Source organism: Muntiacus reevesi, chromosome 5, assembly GCF_963930625.1.
Source record: "Muntiacus reevesi chromosome 5, mMunRee1.1, whole genome shotgun sequence".
NCBI lineage: Eukaryota > Metazoa > Chordata > Mammalia > Artiodactyla > Cervidae > Muntiacus > Muntiacus reevesi.
Genome location: NC_089253.1, coordinates 87,948,529 through 87,970,515, shown reverse-complemented (window position 1 = coordinate 87,970,515; position 21,987 = coordinate 87,948,529). Strand labels below are relative to the sequence as shown.

The window sequence follows — 21,987 nt, the reverse complement described above, 5'->3', positions numbered from 1 at the left end:
TGCCTGGAGAGTCCCATGGACAGAGGATCCTGGCAGGTTACAGTCCATGGGGTCGCAGAGTTGGATATGACTGAAACGACTTAGCACACACAGGCAGTCCACAGATGAAGCAGCACTAGAGTCTGTGTCCTCCCTCCGCCCCCCTCAGAGCAGCTTTGGTCATCTCCAAGGCGGACATGCTCTCCAAGACCCACCCCCAACAAAGCCATATTTCTGCCCCCTTTGGGGTGGTGGAGGGCTGGGGTGCAGGCCCCCCCGCTTGGTGGTGGCCGGGGCAGGAGTGGGACTGGCCTGGTTTCGCTCATATCCCTCATCTCCCGACAGCTGCAGCTGAACTACTTGGGCAACTACATCCCGCGCTTCTGGACCTTCGAGACGGGGTGCGCCGTGTGTGACGAGGGCCTGCGCAGCCTCAAGGGCATCGGGGTGAGGCTGCTGGGCCCCAGGGCTGTGTCCTTGGGGTGGGAGACGGGCGGGGGGGGGGGATTCTGGAACAGACTCTGTCATCTTTGGTGGGCAGTAAAGCGGTCACCTTCCTCCTTGTCCTCACCCAGGCATCTCCTCCTGGAGATGCACATGGCTCAGATTGACCAAATCTGACCAAAGCTGCTCAGATTGCACATGGCTCTAGTTTCCTAGGAAGCCTAAGTTCTGGTTTCTTCTGCCCGGTCCTTCAGGTGCCCTTGTAGCCCTCTCCCCATCCCATGAACCTTATTCCTCATTCATGGTCCATCTCAGACCCCATGCCAGTCAACTTTTCTTGACAACATGCGGTCAACCCATCCTGGCTAGAGTTTGGACTCATACTGCAGCTGGCCCCTGCAGGGACAGCCTCCTGCTGCGTCCCAGCTGGTCCCCTCCCCTGCCACCTGCACACCCAGCTCGGAGCTCCTGCCCAGGCCCCTTTCCTGCTGAGTCCTGCAAAGCCTCTGACTTCTAGTCCCTCTGGCCATCCTCAGGGCTCAGCAGCCGCTCAGTGGCTGGACATGCCTGGACCCTTGTGCCGCCCTCTCTCCCTGCAGGATGAAGCTCTGCCCACTGTCCTGGTTGGCGTGTTCATCGAGCAGCCCACTCCATTCCTGTCCCTGTTCTTCCAGCGGCTCCTGCGCCTCCACTACCCCCGAAAACGGTTGAGGCTTTTCATTCACAACCACGTAGGTAGCAGGCACTCGGTGTGGTCACCATGTGATTTGGGTCAAGGGTCCACCTTTGCAAGGTGCCCTGAGACCTCTGAGGAAGTGACTGAACCAGGGTTATCTGGGCCAGATGGAAGTGGGCAGTAGGCTGTATCCCCAATCACTGGGTTGACTCTGGAGTCAGACTGGCTGGGTTTGAACCCCAATAACGCTGCTTATATTAGCTGTGTGACCTTGGGTATCTTATTCAACCTCTCTAGGCTTCAGTTTTCTCATCTGTTAGGTCTATTCAATAGGGATACTATTAGTGCTGGCCATATGGGATTGCTGCAAGGGTTAAACAAGTTGACCTCTGAAGCATGAAGATGAGCACCTGATGAATAGGAAGCACATAGTAGGTGCTCTTAGCGGACGTCATTATCATTATTACCCTTCCTGCTCCAGTCAGTCTTTCATTTCCCCACCCCCCTCCTTTTTTTTGGCCAAGCTGCAGGGCATGTGGGATCTTAGTTCCCCGACCAGGGATCGAACCTGTGTCCCATGCAGTGGAAGTGCTGAGTCTTAATCACTGGACCACCAGGGGAGTCCCAGTCTTTTCTGATTTGATCTGGTGATAGTTAAATTTATTTTTATTCCTTGAGTATAATACATTCTGAGGAGTCAGGGGGGATCCGAAGGCCTGCTGCTTTGTGAATCCAGGCCTGGAATAAGTATTCTGAGCTCCTGCCTTGCCAGCCTCTCTATCCCGGCAGGATAAAGTCCCACATCTCAGCTTTTGCTGAGAGAAGCCAGACATGCTCTTAAGTCCTGTCTGCTGTCAAGGCTTTTTGTCTTCCATAGAGTCTTCTCAGCTGCCCTGTCTAGGGTCACCCTCTTCTGAGACCTCTAGGCCCTGACTGTCTGCACCCCAACTCCAGGGACCTGTGGGCCCCACTCAGCTTGGCTTGTCTGTCTCACAGACATTCAACTGTGCTGCCTGGAAACAGAAGGAGGATGTAGACCCTGCCCATGGGAAGCACCCAGCTTCCCTGGAGTCATCAAACCTCACACGCGTGAATTGTGACTTTGTGTAGAAAAAGAGAGAGCTGTCCCAGATGGTCTTCAAGGACCTTCTGTGTGCCCTTGTCTGACTTGTCAGCTCCTCGCAGTGACCCTGTGGGGAGACATGATTGCCCTCCCATTTTACGAGGGAGGAGACTGAAGCTGAAACAGGTGAAGTGACTTGTCCAAGGTCCTGCAGCTCACTGGAGCAGATCCACGCTTCTCTCTGAACCCTGGGTTTGTTTTTAAACACCCTGCTCTTCCTTTTTCCCCATGCAAGGCACTTTTTCCAAGTGCCATTTGAGCATCACCTGGAGCATTTTATAGCAAAGCAGAACCCTGGGCCAAGGACCAGCAGAACTGGTCATCAGTGACTGGATGTCAGGCCTGTGAGGTGAGGGTCACTGTCCTGGTGACAGAGGCTTTTAAGAGGCCTGTAGACCTGGTCTCGTCAGGGGAGAATGGTCGGAGGCTGGCTTCCCAGGTGGCACTAGAGGTAAAGAACCCGCCTGCCAAGGCAGGAGACAAGAAACGTGTGTTCGATCTTTGGTTCGAGAGTATCCCCTGGAGGAGGAAATGGCAGCCCACTCCAGTATTCTTGCTTGGAGAATCCCATGGGTAGAGGAGCTTGGCGGGCTACAGTCCAGGGGTGACAAAGAGTCAGACACGACTGAAGTGACTTAGCATGCACGCACGGTCAGAGGCTGGCCAGGAAGGGCACTCCAGGCAGAAGGTCTGGTGATGGTAGAGTTCCAGGGAGCAAGTTGCAGCAAGTGGCTGGGGATGTGCCAGCAATGACAGGGAGCAGCCTGGGGAAGCAGAAGGCGTTGTGGGCCCAGGGGGTGGAGCCTCGTCCTCAGCCTCCATCCCTTTGCCCCCAGGAGCCGCACCACAAGGCTCAGGTGGAGCAGTTCCTGGCAGAGCACGGCGACGAGTACCAGTCAGTGAAACTGGTGGGCCCCGAGGTGCGGGTGGCCAACGCCGACGCCAGGAACATGGGCGCGTGAGTTGAGGGTCGTGGCGGGGGGGCCGTGATGTCAGGAGCCCCAGGCGGGGAGACGGGTTCAGAAGGCTGTGTGGTCTTCAGCAAGTCCTGCCCCTCCCTTGACCTCGGTGTTCTCATCTGTCAAGTGGGGAGATTGTTGAGCTAACCTCAGTGCTCCTGGGGAGGGCTGAGCACTGTCATTTGGGTTCGGGAAGCAAAGGAGAGACAGAGGAACGACTGGAGGGCTAGAGGAGATAAATGCTGACAGAGAAACAGTCTCTGATTTTTTTCCTTTATCATGGAAATAAACAAGTTTAATTTGTGTTGACTATAAGATAGAAAGTGCAGATCTGAGATTGGCAAACGCCTTATAAAGGACCAGCTAGTAAATCTATGTAAATTGGCTTTGAGGGCTCTGCTGTGACCTCTCAGCCCGGCTATTAGAGCATGAGTGAGCGTGGCTGTGCTCCAATAACATTTTCTTTATCAACACTGAAATTTGAAGTTCATATGATTTTCACATGACTTCTTTTGATTTTTGTTTTCCCCAGCCATTTAGAAATGTGAAACTGTTCTTACAGATTTGTGATTGCCATGGGGTGGGAGAGGGATGGACTGGGAGTTTGGGATTAGCAGATGCAAACTGTTATGTAGAGAACGGGAAAACAAGGTCCTACTGTGTAGTACAGGGAACTATATTCAATATCCTGTGATGAAGCATAATGGAAAAGAATATGAAAAAAATGTGTATATGTATATATATATGTATATATACAACTGAATCACTTGGCTGTATAGCAGAAATTAGCATTGTAAATCAACTATACGTCAATAAAGGAAATTTTTTAAAAGTTCTTGGGGATTCTCTTAGTGGTCCAGTGGTGAAGACTCCATGCTTCCACTGCAGAGGGACATGAGTTTGATCCCTGGTCAGGGAACTAAGATCCTGCATGGCGCATAGCACAGTCAAAAAAAGAGAAAACGGTCAAAACTCCAGGCAGTGGGCTAGATTTGCAGTGTGTTCCATAGTTTGGTGAACCTGGCACCAGTAAACAAAAAGAACAGATTTTTAAGAAAATTTTAACCATTATTGATTTACAATATTGTGCTAGTTTCAGGATTCTTTTCCATTAAAGGCTGTTACAAGGTATTGAATATCATCATCTTGCTGGCATCTGGCACCCAGTGCCCTGAAAACCATGGCAGTGGGGAGAGCAGGCCCACAGGCAGGTTCCTACCCTGCTCGGTGCTTTGGTGCCATTTACTGTGCTGGACAGTAAATCCTTGTTTATTTTTTGTGTATTGGTGTATATCTGTTAATCCCATACTGCTAATTTATCTCTCCCTTTTCCCCCTTTTCCACTTTAGTAACTGTATGTTTATTTTCTATGTCTATTTCTGTCTTGTAAATATGCTGGTTTGTATTATTTTTTTTTAGATTCCACATACAAGTGATATCATATGATATTTGTCTTTCTCTGACTGATTTTACTTAGTGTAAGATTTTTTTAAGCTTTTGGTATAGATTGCCAAACTGTCCTCTGGAAAGGCAGAGCCAGTTTACCCATAGCACTGAGCAGTATAGGGACCTGTCTGTGGGCCTGCTTTCCCCAGTGCCCAGGTTTTCAGGGCACTGGGTGCCAGATGCCAGGCTCTGGGCTTTGTCTTGACAGCTTTGTAGTCCAGGGGTTGGGTCAGAGTCGGGAGGGACCTCGAGGCGGCTGGTGCCAGCCTGCAGCAGGGCTGACCTGAGCTCCCTAAAGACCCTTGGCTGGTACCTGGTGATGACAGATGTGGGCAGCGGTGGGGACTGCAGGTGCAGCGATCCTGGGTGGGGAGGCTGGCACCAGCACCCTGACCCCGATGACCCTGTGTTCCCTCCCCACAGGGACCTGTGCCGGCAGGAGCGTGGCTGCACCTACTACTTCAGCGTGGATGCCGACGTGGCCCTGACTGAGCCCAAAACCCTGCGGCTGCTGATCGAGCAGAACAAGTGAGGCTGTGGGTTGGCCGCGGCCGGCTGGCAGGCAGGCGGGGTGGGGGCCCCTCCCCTGCCTGTCTCCTCCTCCACATTGGCCTCACCTGTGACCCTGGGCTTTTCCCAGCCTGGCTATCTTGTTTGTACACACACACACACACACACACACACCACACACACACACACACACACACACACACACACAATTTATTTATTTATTTTTGACCGTTCTGGGTCTTCACTGGTGCATGTGGGCTTTCTCTAGTTGTGGCGAGTGAGGGCTACTCTCTCTGCACTGCACAGGCTTCTCATTGCAGGAGCTTCTCTTGTTGCAGAGCACAGGCTCTGGATGCATGGGCTTCGGTAGTTGTACCCCGCAGCCTCAGTAGTTGTGACTCATGGGCTCTAGAGTACAGGCTCAGTAGTTGTGGTGCTCGGGCTTAGTTGCTCTGCAGAATATGGGATCTTCCTGGACCAGGGATCGAACCTGTGTCTCCTGCATTGGCAGGTAAATTTCTTATCCATCGTACTGCCAGGGAAGTCCTGGCTACCTTGTCTTAGTCTAGGATGTTCTCCACCTCCTGGCTCCAAGCTCCAATCTATCCCACCCCCTATTCCCACCCCTCCTCCTCTGTGCCTTTCCTGGCTGCTCTGTGAAGGGCAGGGGGAGCTGGCACCAGATGGGCCACACCCCACCCCAGGCCTGACTCCAGGGAGATCCTTGCAGGTTGAAGGCACTCTCCCTCCCCTTCCCCACACCTGGACCTGCCCCCACCTCCCCTCGGGCAGAGGGACTCCCTCTGAGATGCTCCCTTCCCCAGGAATGTTATCACCCCATTGATGACCCGCCACGGGAGGCTATGGTCGAACTTCTGGGGGGCACTGAGTGCAGACGGCTACTACGCCCGCTCGGAGGACTACGTGGACATCGTGCAGGGACGGCGTGTGTGAGTACCTGCAGGATGGGGGGACACCCTCCTCTGTCTGCCTCCTGGCCTCGCATCCCCCAGTATTCCTGTCCCTGTGCTCAAATTCCTGCTGAACTGAAACAAGGAAGACTGCAGTCAGACACACAGAAAGACTTCCTGACAATTATCCTGGGGCCATGTGCCCAGAGTAGGGGAATCAAATTGGCACCATCCTGCCCTCCCAGCCTGTGACTTCCCCCTCGTCTGACCCCTGACCCCCAGCCTGTGACTCCACACCATTGCCTGTGACCCCCTCCATCTTCCCCTCTCTCCCTTAGGGGTGTCTGGAATGTACCCTACATCTCAAACATCTACCTGATCAAGGGAAGCACCCTGCGGGCTGAGCTGCAGAAGACAGACCTGTTCCACCACAGCAAGCTGGACCCTGACATGGCCTTCTGTGCCAACATCCGGCAGCAGGTTAGCTGGGCTGGGCAGTCAGAAGAGACCCTGTTGATGGGGAAGATGAGTTACCTTGTTCCCATGTTCCCTGTGGCTTCTGAGATCCCAGCAGAACTGCTTACAGGCTGCCAGGCCCTGGTGGGGGCCTTGGGGCAGCAGGCATGAGGGCTGCCCCTCGGGGTCTGTAGGGTCATTTTAGTAGACCCAGTTATCACACTGTCTTTCTCTTTTTAAAAACTTTTGTTTATTTATTTATGACTGTGCTGGGTTTTCACTGCTATGCGGGCTTTCCTCTAGATGCAATGAAATAGGGGCCGCTCAATAGTGTGGTGCACAGGCTTCATTGCTCCATGGCCTGTGGGATTTTCCCAGACCAGGGATTGAACCCACATCTCCTGCATTGGCAGGTGGATTCTTTACCACTGAGCCACCAGGGAAGCCCCACACGATCTCTTTTATGTACATTTCGACAGCCTAAAGAAAACTGAACTTTTCACGTTTACTCCAAGTAATGTGCCCAAGAGATGCCCTTACCTTTTCCCTGTGCCCCACCTGATACTATTTTGTGGTTATTTTTTTTTTTAAACGTGACAGTGGGATGATGTTTTCCTTGTGCCCACAACTCACTCCAGGATCAGAACTCCGTCCTTTTCGTTTGCATGTTCATTCTTTCACTCCTGTTCAGTCCTCCAGGAAGTCTTCCTTGATTGGCTCAGGCCTTGGGCACTTGGAAAATGGAGTGACCCACACTGGGTTGTGAATTTAAATATGGTGGGTAGAGGAGGCTTCAGTTTTGCCCACCCCAGGGTTGGAGTGTGCAGAAAGGAGGCTCTCTTCCATCCGGCCTCTTCTCCCCAGGATGTGTTCATGTTCCTGACCAACCGGCACTCCTTCGGCCACCTGCTCTCCCTGGACAGCTACCAGACCACCCACCTCCACAACGACCTATGGGAGGTGTTCAGCAACCCCGAGGTGAGGCCCTGGGTGGGTGGGCAGGCATGGGAACAAAAGGGACCTCAGTGATCCTGTGACCTGAGGCACCTCCCTCCCAGAGCCTGACCTTGGCTGGGACCCACCACCTCCCTCCCAGAGCCTGACCTTGGCTGGGACCCCGTGCGTCCCCCCTGGCTCCCTCCACCCCAGAGGGCTTGTCAGGCAGGATTCCAGCGTGGAGAAGAGCGTGTCTCTAGAGGCAGCGCCATCTGGTGGAGGAGGGACCAGGAGTTAGAGGCTGAGGTTTGTGGTCCATCAGCTGTGACTCAGTTAAGCCTATCCACCTTTGGGGCCTTGGTTATCTTTTTTTTTCCCAGGCAAGGCTTTACTGGGGCCCCTTCTGCAGCAGTAGGGAGTGAGAACTAACAACAGGTTCCCTTGCTCACTCTCCCTGAGGAGGGGTCAGCTTGTTCCTTATATAGGGTGAGAGTTGGCAGGGTGTAGCCAGAGCGGTTGCTTAGGTGTTTTGCCCTCTAGTGTTGAGTGCAGGGGGCATGCTCAGTACCCTGCTTTTGCTCCCAGCACTCTGATTTTGCTCTCAGCTCTTGAGAAGTGGCAGTGGAAGTTGTTTAGTGTTTCCGTTATCTTTTGTCCAGAATCTGTGGGGCCTCAGTTATCTCAGCTCTAAAATGGGTGTGCTATCCCAGCCTGCCTCACCTCTGAGGGTGCTGTGCTGATCAGAGGAGGAGGAAGTTCTGACAGCATCACTAGATGTTGCAAGCCTGTGGCTGATGTGGGCACAGGCACATACCTGCAGGTGGACCTATACACACAGCACACACATGTACACACACATGCAAACATGGACTCCCATGGACACACTTGTGTGCCCAAACAGCTCACATGACACAGTAGGCAGTTCAGTTCAGTCGCTCAGTCGTGTCCGACTCTTTGCGACCCCATGAATCGCAGCATGCCAGGCCTCCCTGTCCATCACCAACTCCCGGAGTTTACTCAAACTCATGTCCATCGAGTCGGTGATGCCATCCAGCCATCTCATCCTCTGTCGTCCCCTTCTCCTCCTGCCCCCAATCCCTCCCAGCATCAGGGTCTTTTCCAATGAGTCAACTCTTTGCATGAGGTGGCCAAAGTACTGGAGTTTCAGCTTCAGCATCAGTCCTTCCAATGGACACCCAGGACTGATCTCCTTTAGGATGGACTGATTGAATCTCCTTGCAGTCCAAGGGACTCTCAAAAGCCTTCTCCAACACCACAGTTCAAAAGCATCAATTTTTTGGTGCTCAGCTTTCTTCACAGTCCAGCTCTCACATCCATACATGACCACTGGAAAAACCATAGCCTTGACTAGATGGACCTTTGTTGGCAAAGTAATGTCTCTGCTTTTTAATATGCTGTCTAGGTTGGTCATAACTTTCCTTCCAAGGAGTAAGCGTCTTTTAATTTCATGTCTGCAGTCACCATCTGCAGTGATTTTGGAGCCCCCAAAAATAAAGTCTTCCACTGTTTCCCCATCTATTTCCCATGAAGTGATGGGACTGGATGCCATGATCTTAGTTTTCTGAATGTTGAGCTTTAAGCCAACTTTTTCACTCTCCTCTTTTGGCATAGGTGCATACAAGCTCCCTCACTCCCACCCCCACCACCCCCACACCCCACCAGGCCTGGGGGGCAGAACTCCCTCTTGGAGCAGCCCCTGTGTGTTAGTCCCAACTGGCCCAGGCTGGGCTCAAGGACCCCAGCTCCCCTTCCTCCCCACAGGACTGGAAGGAGAAGTACATCCACGAGAACTACACCAAGGCCTTGGCGGGGAAGATGGTGGAGATGGTAAGGCCCCAGCGCCCTCTGTGAACAAAGCTGCTGGGCTTACACCCTGCAGTGACTGCGGGGGACAGATGGCAGAGCAACAAGGCCAGCTGACCTGGGGGAGGAGCAGGAACCACCTTCCTGTGCTCTGGTGCTGCTTGGGGCGAGGGAACACGCAGTGGGGTGCCCCTGCATCTTGCTGGCACTTTGCAGCTGGAGTCTTCAGGGGCGGAGGGGCCTGAGGCTTCTTCCCTGGCCAGAGCAGGAAAGAAGAAAATGTCCCCAGCTGTGGTCTCAGCTGTGAACTGTGGGCCTAGAGTGAGAAACAGATGCTTCCTTCTCTGCTTCTCCTGCAGCCTGTGGGCCTCTGCTCTCTGGATTTGCATATTCCTTTCCTGGCTTCGGCAGCTCTGTGACCTTGGCTGAGAAGGGCCAGCTCTGAGCTCTGGTTCCTCCTCCCTTCAGCAGCCTGCTGAGTTCCTGCTCCCTGGGGACACTTGTGGGGACACGGAGGGCTCACAGACTGGGATGTGGGACTGGACATAGGCCACATGAGGGGCCTTGCCTGCAGCAGGGTCTGCAGAGGGCCATGGGGGCAGTGGGAGGACGAAGTGATGCTTCTCTGGACCCTGTGACCAAATCTCCGCCCTCCTCAGCCTTGCCCGGACGTCTACTGGTTCCCCATCTTCACGGAGACGGCCTGTGATGAGCTGGTGGAGGAGATGGAGCACTACGGCCAGTGGTCTCTGGGAGATAACAAGGTGGGGGTCCAGATGCCTGGACTGCGATGGCGGGATGCTGCCCCTTTCCCATGCCTGCCCTCGGGGCTCTTTTTTGACAAGTTAGCCAACCTCTCTGGGACTCCTGGAGATGGGGGCATTGGCAGGGGTACCTGCAGACACTTAGGAGTAGAGGGAGTGAGAAATGGGATGGAGTGTTACTCTTCAAGTTGCCATTGCTGCTGGGTGACTTAGAGCTGCCTTCATCTTGAATTGCTAGGTTTCCAGTTCCTGGTTTGTCATTAGAATGATTTCACTTCCTTCCCCAGGTTGGGCATGGAGATGGGGGAGGAATGAGATTTGGAAGGATTTGGAAGCGACAGCCATGTCAAGATCACCAGACAGCAGAAGCAAGGGGCATGGTGCATGTGACACAGGCTGTGCATTCCCTGAAGGAGGAATTCATACCTGCAAGCATCTTAGAAAGTTCAGGAACCATTTTTAAAGGCACATGAACCCTGGGCCTATGTGCTGCTGGGACCAGCTAACATTGGGCTGGCAGCTAGACTAAGCATGGTTCTGGTTACTGCCCAGTTGACATACTTGGTGGCAGAGCTCATTTGCAGAACCCAGTAACTCAAATAGCCCACATGTGGGGTCTGGTGAACCCTTGTGCTCCAGTGACCCGGTCAGCAATGGAGCTCTAGTATCCCAACTAACCTGTGGCCTCTATGTTGGTTTTCTGTGCTGTGTAACAAATCACCACAAAGCTTATCAGCTTAAAACAATACCCATTTATTATCTCCCAGTCTCTGTGGGTTGGGAGTCCGGCTCAGCATCTCACAAGGCTGCAGTCCTGGTGTCAGCAGGCACTGGGATCCTATCTGAAGCTTGGGGTCCTTTTCCAAGCTCATGTGACAGAACTCACTTCCTTGCAGCTGTATCATTTCAGGCAGCTTGCTTTATCCCGACCAGCAGGACACAAAATCTCTGTCTTCCAGACCTTCCTTGAAGGCCCACCCGAGATGATCTCTCTTTGGATGAACCTAAAGGCAGTAGACTAATGTTACATTAATTACATCTCCTGAACCCCTTCACTTTTGTCCTGTAATCTAACCTTCTCCCATCAGGTTCACAGGTCAAAGGAAGGGGATTTAGACAGAGCATGTACACCAGGGGTGGGGCTTCCTGGGTGGCTCAGGGGTAAAGAATCTACCTGCCATGCTGAAGACGCAGGAGACGTTAAGAGTCCTATCCCTGGGTCGGGAAGATCCCTTGGAGGAGGGCATGGCAACCCACTTCAGTATTCTTGCCTGGAAAATCACCCATGGACAGAGGAGCCTGGCAGGCTACAGTCCGTGGGGTCGCACAGAGTCAGACACAACTGAAAGGACTGAACACGCACTACAGCAGGGAGCTGGGATTTCATGGTGTGTGTGTGGGGGGGGTTGGATCTTAGAATTCTGCTTACCATTCTCCTTGGTCACGTCCAGGACAACCGCATCCAGGGTGGCTACGAAAACGTGCCAACCATTGACATCCACATGAACCAGATCAACTTTGAGCGGGAGTGGCACAAGTTCCTGGTGGAGTACATCGCCCCCATGACGGAGAAACTCTACCCGGGCTACTACACCAGGGTGGGCGCGCCTGGGGTGCAGCCGGGATGAGGGCGTGGGGTGGGTGTGGTTGGGGCTTGCCGGGGAGGAAGGAGTTCCAGGCTTGGGGGAGAATATTTGGTCTCCAGGAGTGGCATCTCCTCCCATCAGGGGTGAGGCTAGGACCCCCGGAAGGTGGGGCCTCGGGAGGCGGGGGTCCCGGGAGGCGGGTCATGTGGGCGGGGCCTCGTGGACGGGCTCCAGGGGGCGGGGCCTAGGGAGGTGGTGTCCAGGGGGCGGGGCCTCGGGAGTCATCTAGTTCCTAAGGGGAGGCCACTCTGCCTCCAGCCTTGACTCACTCCTTTGCATCCTTCTCTGTGTACTTAAATCCTGCTCCAGAGGCTCCTATGCTAGTCCACCGAACAAGCCCCGTTAGCTGACCGGCATGCCCATTCCTTTAGCTCCCTCCCTCGTGTGTCTGGCTGCCTCTTTTGGCTTTTGCCCTCCTTCACTCGGTCACCTCCTCCTTGTTTACTCTGGTTTTCTCCAAACACCTGCTCTGAATGTGCCAGGGCCTTGCCCCCAAGGAATCACCAGCCAGAAAGAGTCCTAAGGGTTATGTGCATTTCCTCTCTTCTCTTCCTCCCCGCCCCTGCTCTCCATCATCATCTTCTCCTGCTCTTCCCTCCCTCCCTCCACGTCCTCCCTTTCTTCACTTTTCCTTCTCTTCCTTCCCTTCCACCCCACGTTTTAATTGAGAACCTTGTCTATGCCAGACGCTGGAGAACACAGCATAAGCAGATCTGCCGTCTTCTTCGACTTTACAGCGATTGGATGAGGGGTCCCTTCTGTGCACTCCTGCTTTTCCCAGCATTTGGGGGCCTCTCTCTGACTCCAGTTCTTGTCCCGCTTCCTTGGCACAGGCCCAATTCGACCTGGCCTTTGTCGTCCGCTACAAGCCCGATGAGCAACCCTCACTGGTGCCACATCACGACGCCTCCACCTTCACCATCAACATTGCCCTGAACCGGGTTGGAGTGGATTATGAGGTAAGCAGGGGGCACTTTGGGCCAGGGGCAGGGCTGACTGGGGAGTAAGCAGCTCACAGGGTGGCCAGTCAGGGTGGCCAGAGAACCCTAGAGAGAGGGTGTCTGGTGCGTGGAGAAGGCTTCTTGGAAGAGGTGGACTCAGAGCACAATTTGGTCGGGGGGAGAAGGCTTTAGACATAACAGAGCAAGGGTTTGGGATGTCTGGGAGCCAGACTGGCTGGGCTTGGGTCCTGTCTCCCTCTCACCAGCTCTGTGTAACGTGTAACCAGGCATGTTTCTTAGCATTTCCCTCATATCTTAGATGGGAAAACCAAGAGGACCCCCCCTGTAGATTTGTGAGAATTAAATGAGCTCATCCAGGTAATGCTTATGTGAATCCATAATAAGTAATCAAGGAAAAGAATAGCTATTAGTAATAAAAAGTTTAGGGTTTCATCACTCTTGAAATAAGAGGACAGCTTTGGGAATGGCAGGACAAGATTAAAACAGGTGTGGGGCACAGGCTTGTGACCAGAGGGGAGAATGGAGAAAACAGGAAGACATGAGAGTTCAGAGGGAGTAGTTGGGGGCCTCAGGGCCCCAAAGAAGGTTCTCTAGGTGTGATCAGCTAGGGAGACAGCCATTTATTCACCATTTACTCCTTAAGCTGCTATTTTCTTTTAAAAGTCTTTGTGGAATTTGTTAGAATATTGTTTCTGCATTATGTTTTTGTTGTTTTGACCATGAAGTATGTGGGATCTTAGTTCTCTGACCAGGAATCTAACTCACACCCTCTGCATTGGACAGCAAAGTCTTAACCACTAGACCGCAGGGGAAGTCCCAAGCTACTATTTATAAAAGCTTCTGGGAACTCAGCCCTGGGCAGGCACTGTGAAGGATACCCATAAAACACCTATCATTTTTTTGAGAGTTTACAATGTATCAGGGGTTTTCATAGGGGACAGTGTTGCCCTCTCAGCACACACTGGTGATATCTAAAGACATTTTCAGTTGTTACAACTATGAGGATACTATTGGCATCTCTTGGGTAGAGGCCAGGGGTACCCAGGACAGCTCCCCCATAAGAAGGAATTATCTGGCCCATGTGGTGATAACTGTACAGCAGTGTAAATGTACTTTTAATCATTGTATACTTGAAAATGATTATGATGGTAAAGTTTATGTTATGTATTTGCCACAATTAAAAAATAATTATCTGACCCAGAATGTCCTTAGTGCTAAGGTTGAGAAACCCAGCCCTAAGCTAGCTCTTATTTGTATCATCTCATTTAATTCTCACAACCCTGTACAGTTCAATGCCCATTTTCCAGAAGGGCAAACTGAGGTTCACGTTGGTCAGAGTCACTGCCCAGTGCTGCCTGCCTCCAAGGCCAGTGCTTCTGATTCCTTGTCCTTTGCTGAGTGTCTTCCTTAGGCAGCTCATGGCTGTCGCTCCACGGGGCATCCCCAGGCAGGCTGTCCTGAGGGGCCCCTTGGCTGCGATGGCTCAGATGGGAGAGTGGGGGTGGGGGTGGGAGGGCCGGGTGTCCCTTAGGGGAACTGGCACGGGGTGGGAGGGCCCGGTGTCCCTTAGGGGAACTGGCACTTCCTGTCGGGGAATCGACACTTCCTGTTTCGCAGGGCGGGGGCTGTCGGTTCCTGCGCTACAACTGCTCCATCCGAGCCCCACGGAAGGGCTGGACCCTGATGCACCCCGGGCGACTCACACACTACCACGAGGGGCTCCCCACCACCAAAGGCACCCGCTACATCGCAGTCTCCTTCGTCGATCCCTAACTGGCCGGGACCGGCCACCACAGACCTTTTCCTCTTGGTCAACAACCACTGCCCAGCAGCCTCCGGTGCCTCGGGCCCAGGGAACTGGATCCAGCCTCCAGGCTCTTGACCTCTCACTGCCTTTGAGCCACCTTCGGAGAGACGGGGCCGCAGGCCAGAGGCAGAGCACAGCTCTTTGGCTGGGACCTTCCTGGCGCTCTGGATGTCTTCCCGGGAAAAACTGTTCACTTTCACTGCTTTGTAGCAACTGGTTTTTTCTCACTCATCTTCTTGAAAAACCCAGTCCCACTTTCTCTGCTTCTTCCGGGGGGCAGTGCTTGAGCACAACAGGGGCTGACCCAGCTGCCCAGAGAGACTCTAGGGGTGAGAAGTCACACCCCAGAGCTTCTCCCCAGCAGAGCTGCAGCCTCGGGGCCTTCTGCTTCAGGGTTTACACTGAGACCTGGGTCAGACTCAAGTCCCCACGTGACCTTGGAACTGCAGCAGCCCCATCCTTCCTGGCTCCTGTCATGGGAGCAGAACGCTGTCCCTTGAAGATGGTGACTCGGAAAACCTTCTGGGAACAGGAAGTGCATGGATGTCGCAGCTCCATCCTCTACTTGACCTTTGCTGGGGGCGGGGCAGAGTGGGGAGTGGTGTGTCCTCACACTGCACTGCGTCATCCTGTCCTGGATGCCTTCGGAGAGAGGGACAGACAGAAACAGTGTTCCTATTAAAGGTCATTCAAACCACTGAGTGGGAGATGCTGGGGTAGGCGGGTGTACACGTGTCAGGGCGGGTGTCTGCAGGGAGAGGTTTTAATATCGAGGAAGGCTGGCTGTGTCAGCAGATTGGGTGACTTGTGTCTCACACTGAGTCACATGTGGTCTCTGTCTCACTTGTATATTCCGTAAACCCTCCATGTGAGCCAGGCTCTGCTACCTGGAGCGCATGGTGTCATCTCTCAAGATCCAAACCAGGTGTTTGGGTCCGAAGCCTTTGCTGACCACCCTTCCTGCGCATGTGAACATCAGGGAACGGAGAACTTCTGGTGATCTTGCCACACCCTGTAGCATCCATAACACGTCAAGGCATTTATTAATGTTATGAAGTATTAGTTGCTCGGTTGTGTCTGACTGTGACCCCACGAACTGGAGCCTCTGTCCATGGGATTCTCCAGGCAAGAATGCTGGAATGGGTAGCCATTCCCTTCTCCAGGGGATCTTCCTGACCCAGGGATTGAATCTGGGTCTCCTGCATTGCAGGCAGATTCTTTACCACCTGAGCCTCCAGGGAAGCCCATTTATTATTAATAAGTGCCAACCTCTGTCCATCCCTGCTGTGGGCTGGCCATCACGCATGTCAGGCACTCAGCATGCAGTCTTCTGGGGTGGGGGCTAGCATTGCCTTTTTATAGATGAGGAAATGTAGGCTTGGAGAGGCCAAGTAATTGACCTAAAGTCACAGAAGTAAGTGGTAAGGATGGGGATTTGAATATGATTTCAGCAGAAATCTGGTCCGTGCTCCCCACCCCCACCTCCCAGGTACCCTGTAGTCATGGATGGGGACAGAAAAAAACCAAATGCAGTTCACTGTGAACCCAGGGTGATAAATGTCACAATGACTGTAAGAACTGTGGGGAACTTAGTTTTTCTAGGTGATTTTTGCCCCCAAGGGCCATTTGGCAATGTCTAAAGGGATTTGAGGTGGTCACAACCTGGGAAGGGGGTTGGAATGCTGCTGGCAGTAGTGAGTCAGGGCCAGGAATGGTCCTAGACATCCTACAAGACATCCTGGCTGCCAACAAAGACTTGCCCCCAATACCAGTGGTGCTGAGACTGAGAAGCCTGCTGGTGGTGCTTTAATCATTGTATCTGACTCTTGAGACCCCATGGACTGTAGTCTGCCAGGCTCCTCTGTCCATGGGATTCTCCAGGCAAGAATACAGGAGTGGGTTGCCATTTTCTTTTCCAGGGTATCTTCCCAACCCAGAGATCGAACCTGGATTTCCTGCATTGCAGGTAGATTCCTTACTGACTGAGCCATGGGGAAACTGAGAAGCCTGCTAGCAGATGCCATTTAAGCTGGGCCTTGGAGAGGGAGGAGGTTTCCAATAGGTAGAGACATTCTCCAGGTCAGGAGATGGACCTGTCAAGGCATAGGCGGGACTGAGAAGCAGGTTGGCTGGTATGGGTGATGTGGAGGGGATCAGATAGCAAAACCCATTTTCAGTGGCTAAGGAGAGTTGGACTTTACTTAGTTGAAGTCATTCAGGGGTTTTTCATACGTGTCCTGAGGAGGTGGTTTTTTTTTTTTAATTAAAAAAGTTGAAGTATAATTCATTGACATGTTTCAGGTATACAGCAAAGTGATTCCATTATATATACTTTTCCACTATAGGCTTTTGGGCTTCCCTGGTGGCTCGGTGGTAAAGAATCTGCCTACCAAGCAGGAGACGTACGTTTGATCCCTGGGTTGGGAAGATCCTCTGGAGAAGGAGATGGCAACCCACTCCAGTATTCCTGCCTGGGAAATCCCATGGACAAAGGAGTGTAGGATCACAAAAGAGTCAGACATGACTTAGTGACTGAACAACAACAGATTATTACAAGATATTGAATATAGTTCCCTGTGCTTTACAGTCAGTCCTTGTATACAACAATAGTTGTGTTATCTGCTAATCCCAAATCCTTAATTTATCCCTTCTCTCTAAAAATAAATTTTTGTTTTTAAAATAACCCATGGCGAAGGGGCTTCCCAGGTGGCGCTAGTGGTAAAGAACCCACCTGTCAATGCAGGAGACCTAAGAGACCAGAGTACAATCCCTGGGTCAGGAAGATCACTCTGGAAAAGGGAATGGCAGCCCACTCCAGTGTTCTTGCCTGGAGAATCCCATGGACAGAGGAGTCTGGCTGCCTACAGTTTATAGGGTTGCAAAGAGTCAGACACGACTGAAGCACTGAGCATGCATGCAGTTCATGCACTGTGAATTCAAACAGTGCAAGTCTTAATCTCTGTCCCACCTCTGACCCCCAGCTTTCTAGTTCGCCCCAGAAGTGACATGTCTATTCAGTTTCTTGAGTGTCCTTTCTGAACTGGTCTGTGCCATACAAGTGTGTGTCGTAGGGTTGCTTTTAAGTGTTAAGATTTTTTCCGATGCCAAATGCAATTCAGGTCCACTGTGGAAATGTCCGTCAAAATAGAAATAGATAATGTTGAAGAGATGTCCTGCAATTGTACCCCACCCCTGCCCTGCGCCCCCACAATCACACCATCAGCAAAGTTGGGGGAGTCTGGTCATTGGAGGCCTCAGAGCTAGATGCAATGCTTCAGAGAGAAAGTGGGGGTGCTGGTTGAAGGCTCATGCTAGAAGGCTGGGGAAGGATTCCAAGGCTTCTGCAGTGGCTCAAGCAAGTGACCTGCACCTCGGCCAGAGCTCACAGGAAGGAATGGACAGGACAGATGCTTAGGAGGGAGAATCTTCAGGCCTCCTCAAAGAAGGGAAATGGAATTTATTTCATGCCCTTGGAGAACGGACTGTTCCCTTAGCCAGGGAGTTTGGAGGAGGAAGCAATCAGACAGCTGCTCTAAGAGGCAGGAGTACAGGTTTGGAGGCAGGGTCTGGGTGTGGCCTCACAGTCCAAAGTCCAAAGATGACTCTCAGGAGGGGAGGCTACTAGTTCAGTTACGACAGAAAGGGCAGAACAGCTCCTTCTGACCTCACTGGGAGCTGATAAGCTGGTCCAGTTGTTACTCAATTGCTAAGTCATGTCCGACTGTTTGCAACCCCATGGACTGCAGCACGCCAGGCTTTCCTGTCCTTCACTATCTCCTGGAGTTTGCTCAAATTCATATCCATTGAGTTGATGATGCTATCCAACCATCTCATCCTCTGTCACTCCCTTCTCCTCCTGCCCTCAATCTTTCCCAGCATCAGGGTCTTTTCCAATGAGTTGGCTGTTCGCATCAGGTGGCCAACGTATTGGAGCTTCAGCATCAGTCCTTCCAATGAATATTCAGGGTGGACTGCCTTTAGGATTGACTGGTTGGATCTCCTTGCTGTCCAAGGGACTCTCAAGAGTCTTCTCTAGCACCACAGTTCAGAAGTATCAATTCTTTGTTGCTTGGCCTTCTTAATGGTCCAATTCTCACATCCATATATGATTACTAGAAAAACCACAGCTTTGACTATATGGACCTTTGTCGGCAAAGTGATGTCTCTGCTTTTTAATATGCTGTCTAGGTTTGTCATGGCTTTTCTTCCAAAGAGCAAGTGTCTTTTCATTTCAACCCCATGAAAAGTATGAAAAATGTTGGTCCAGAGGCAAACAATTTGTCTATTGAGGTATCTGGCAAGATTATACCCTAGAGCAGTGCAGTCCAGTAGAGACAATGTTGGCTTTCCATACTCAAATACCTATTTGCACATGGAGGGAGCTGTTCTATGCCATTTTATATAAAGGACTTGAGCATCCGAGGATTGTGGTACCTAGGGAGATCCTGGAACCAATCCCTGCTGATACCGAGGAACAACTGTATAATATGAACCATAAGTCTGAGTGTTTTTCCTTAAACTCCACACAATACTCACTTAAGACACTTTTGGTCACCAAATGTGTCTGAGTTTTTCCCACACCAAGCAATCCTCCAATTCTGAGTAGACACAGAAAGGGTGTCCTACAAATTTAACTCCATTTTGACACTATTTATAAAGAAGGCTGAACACTGAAGAATTGATGCTTTTGAACTGTGGTCTTGGAGAAGACTCTTGAGAGTCCCTTGGGTTGTAAAGAGATCAAACCAGTCAATCCTAAAGGAAATCAACCCTGAATATTCACTGGAAGGACTGATGCTGAGGCTGAAGCTCCAATCTTTGGCCACCTGATGCAAAGAGCTGACTCATTAGAAAAGACCCTGATGCTGGGAAAGATTGAACGCAGGAGGAGAAGAGGACAACAGAGAACAAGATGGTGGGATGGCATCACCGACTCAATGGACATGAGTTTGAGCAAGCTCCAGGAGATGGTGAAGGACAGAGAAGCCTGGTGTGCTGCAGTTCATGGGGTCACAAAGAGTCAGACACGACTGAATGACCGAACAACAACAAAGCATCAGATCCCATAGATTAAGGGCTCAGTCCCACCAGACTGTCCCCACTTCAAGTGCCAATAGCAAGTCCAGGTTGTCACCTGTGCTTCTGACTACTAACCATCTATAAACTAGAGATTCCCATGATCCCTCCCCTCTCAAGTTTGACTAAATTTACTACATTGGCTCACAGAATTCAGGAAAATAGCTACTAGATTACTGGTTTATTATAAAAGGATATCACTTAAAAACAGCTAGGACTTTCCATGGGTTTCCCAGATGGCTCAGTGGGTAAAAAAATCTGCCTGCAATGCAGGAGACACAAGAGATACAGATTTGATCCCTGGGTCGGGAAGATCCCCTGGGTAAGGACATGGCAATCCACTCAAGTATTTTGCCTGGAGAATCCCATGGACAGAGGAGCCCAGCATCCATGAGGTTGCAACGAGTTGGATACGACTAAAGTGATGGAGCACAGCACAGCACAGGACTTTCCTGCTGTCACAATGGATAAGAATCTGCCTGCCAGTGCATGGGACACAGGTTCGATCCCTAGTCCAGGAAGATTCCACATGCTGCGGAGCAACTAAGCCTGTGTGCCACAACTACTGAGGCTGTTCACTAGGACCCAAGAGCTGGAAGTACTGACGTCTTTGTGCCTGGAGTCTGTGCTCTGCCACAAGAGCAGCCACCACAATGAGAAGGCTGTACGCTGCAACTAGAGAGTAGCTCCCACTGACTGCAACTAGAGAAAAAGCCTGTGCAGCAATGAAGACCCAGCAGAGCCAAAATTCAATACATAAATGAATAAAAAATTTTTAATAAAAAGGACAGCTGGATGAAAGATATATAGGACAAGGTATGTGGGCAGGAGTGATGAGTTTCCATGCTCTTTCTGGGTGCACCGGCCTCCCAGCACCTCCACATGTTCACCAGCCTGGAAGCTCTCTGGACTGTAGTTCAGGGCTTTTTATGAAGACCTCATTATGTAAGTATTAAAGCATGCAGGTAGCTAGATAGCAGAGGAAGCACAGGCTGGATGGCAGAAAATCACACATCTGTAATGGTCAGACAAAGAAAAGTAGGAACCTCCAGACTGATAGGAAACCACACATTTTGGGGTGATAAGTGTACTGGAGGCAGACAAAGCTGAGAAAAGGCGGGAATCTCTGGTGTCTAAACCTTTTGCTCATTATATTCTCATTACAGTAAAATCAGCCTTGCAGACAAGAAGGCTGCATTACACACCCATTACACACTGCTGCCACAACACTTTCAATCAAGGCTAAATAAGGACAAAAATCCCTCCTCCCCTCCAGAAGGAGAAGCTGGGATGAAAATCAGGGAATATGACCCCCAAGCCTGCAGTTCCAAATGACTATTCCACCCTTTCATTTGTATGTACCACATAACCAGCTTGCTAAGAAAACTCAGGGCAGCTACTTGCCTGTGTCTGCTCTCCCTTTGACAGCATGATTGATTGAGCGACAGTCGCTCAGTCATGTCCTACTCTTTGCGACCCCATGGACTGTCGCCCACCAGGTTCCTCTGTCCATGGGATTGTCCAGGCAAGAATACTGGAGCGGGTTGCCATTTCCTTCTTGAGAGCGTACTTTTGCTTAAATAAATTCTTGCTTTTCTTTGTTAACCTCCCTGTCTCTGAATTCTTTCTGTGACAAGACAAGAGTTTTTCTTTTACTGGGAATATAGACACAGTTGATTAAATCATTGACCATTAGTGATCAAGTCAATCTCCAACTCCTCTCTCAGGAGGTGGAGGAGGGTGGTAGGGCTGAAAGTTCCAACCCTCTAATCAGGTGATAGGGTTTCCTTGGCAACCAGCCCCCATCCTTAGGAGCATTCCAAAAGTTGTCTCATTAACATAAATTCAGTTGTGTCTGAAAGGTATGATTCATAAAAGACAGTCATTTCACTGTTATCTGAATAGCTCTGAAGGTATTTCAGAAAAAGAGGACACAACTAAATATAACAAATGATGCCCCTGTGGCTCTTATATAGGTAATTATCAGGTATTTAGGAGCTCTGTGGCAGGAACAGTGAATGAAGACCAAATAAATAGTTACTATTATAAACCACAATATCACAGCGAGCCAGTTGTGTGATTTTAGATTTTTAGTAGCCCTATTTTAAACAGTAGAAGGGAACAGGTGAACTTCATTTCAGTAGTATATTTCATTTAACCCAACTTATCCAAAAATACTGTATCATTACACACAACATAAAAATATGAGATCGTTGACATTCCTTTCCTACCGAGTCTCACATATCTCAGTTTGCACCGGCCACATTTCAGGAGCTTGCTTGTGGCACATGGCTAGGGACTACATACTGGAGAGTACAGCCTTGGAGCCTTCTCCTCCGTCGCTGAGGCCACCAGGAGCCTGTTTATTGCTGTGCCCCCAATGCCTGGCACATAATGAGGCCTAGTGAGCTGCCATATGTGAGCTGCAGTAATCTCCCCTCTGAGCCAGCTGGGGCTGCTGTGAAAGT

At 51.2% G+C, this 21,987-nt stretch overlaps 1 protein-coding gene across 1 annotated transcript in view; it reads left to right on the top strand.

Moving 5' to 3' along the window:
- The window catches only part of PLOD1 (procollagen-lysine,2-oxoglutarate 5-dioxygenase 1), a 30,435-nt gene extending 15,294 nt beyond the window's left edge, over nt 1-15,141 (top strand). Inside the window, exons 8-19 of the mRNA XM_065935743.1 lie at nt 325-426; nt 1,023-1,154; nt 3,059-3,180; nt 5,051-5,155; nt 5,962-6,087; nt 6,387-6,528; nt 7,369-7,482; nt 9,223-9,288; nt 9,924-10,028; nt 11,480-11,626; nt 12,508-12,633; nt 14,254-15,141. Of these exons, the coding sequence (XP_065791815.1) occupies nt 325-426; nt 1,023-1,154; nt 3,059-3,180; nt 5,051-5,155; nt 5,962-6,087; nt 6,387-6,528; nt 7,369-7,482; nt 9,223-9,288; nt 9,924-10,028; nt 11,480-11,626; nt 12,508-12,633; nt 14,254-14,409 (1,443 nt within the window). The 3' untranslated portion in view covers nt 14,410-15,141. The remainder of the gene's footprint in view (nt 1-324; nt 427-1,022; nt 1,155-3,058; nt 3,181-5,050; nt 5,156-5,961; nt 6,088-6,386; nt 6,529-7,368; nt 7,483-9,222; nt 9,289-9,923; nt 10,029-11,479; nt 11,627-12,507; nt 12,634-14,253) is intronic.
- Nucleotides 15,142-21,987: the final 6,846 nt, after the last annotated feature.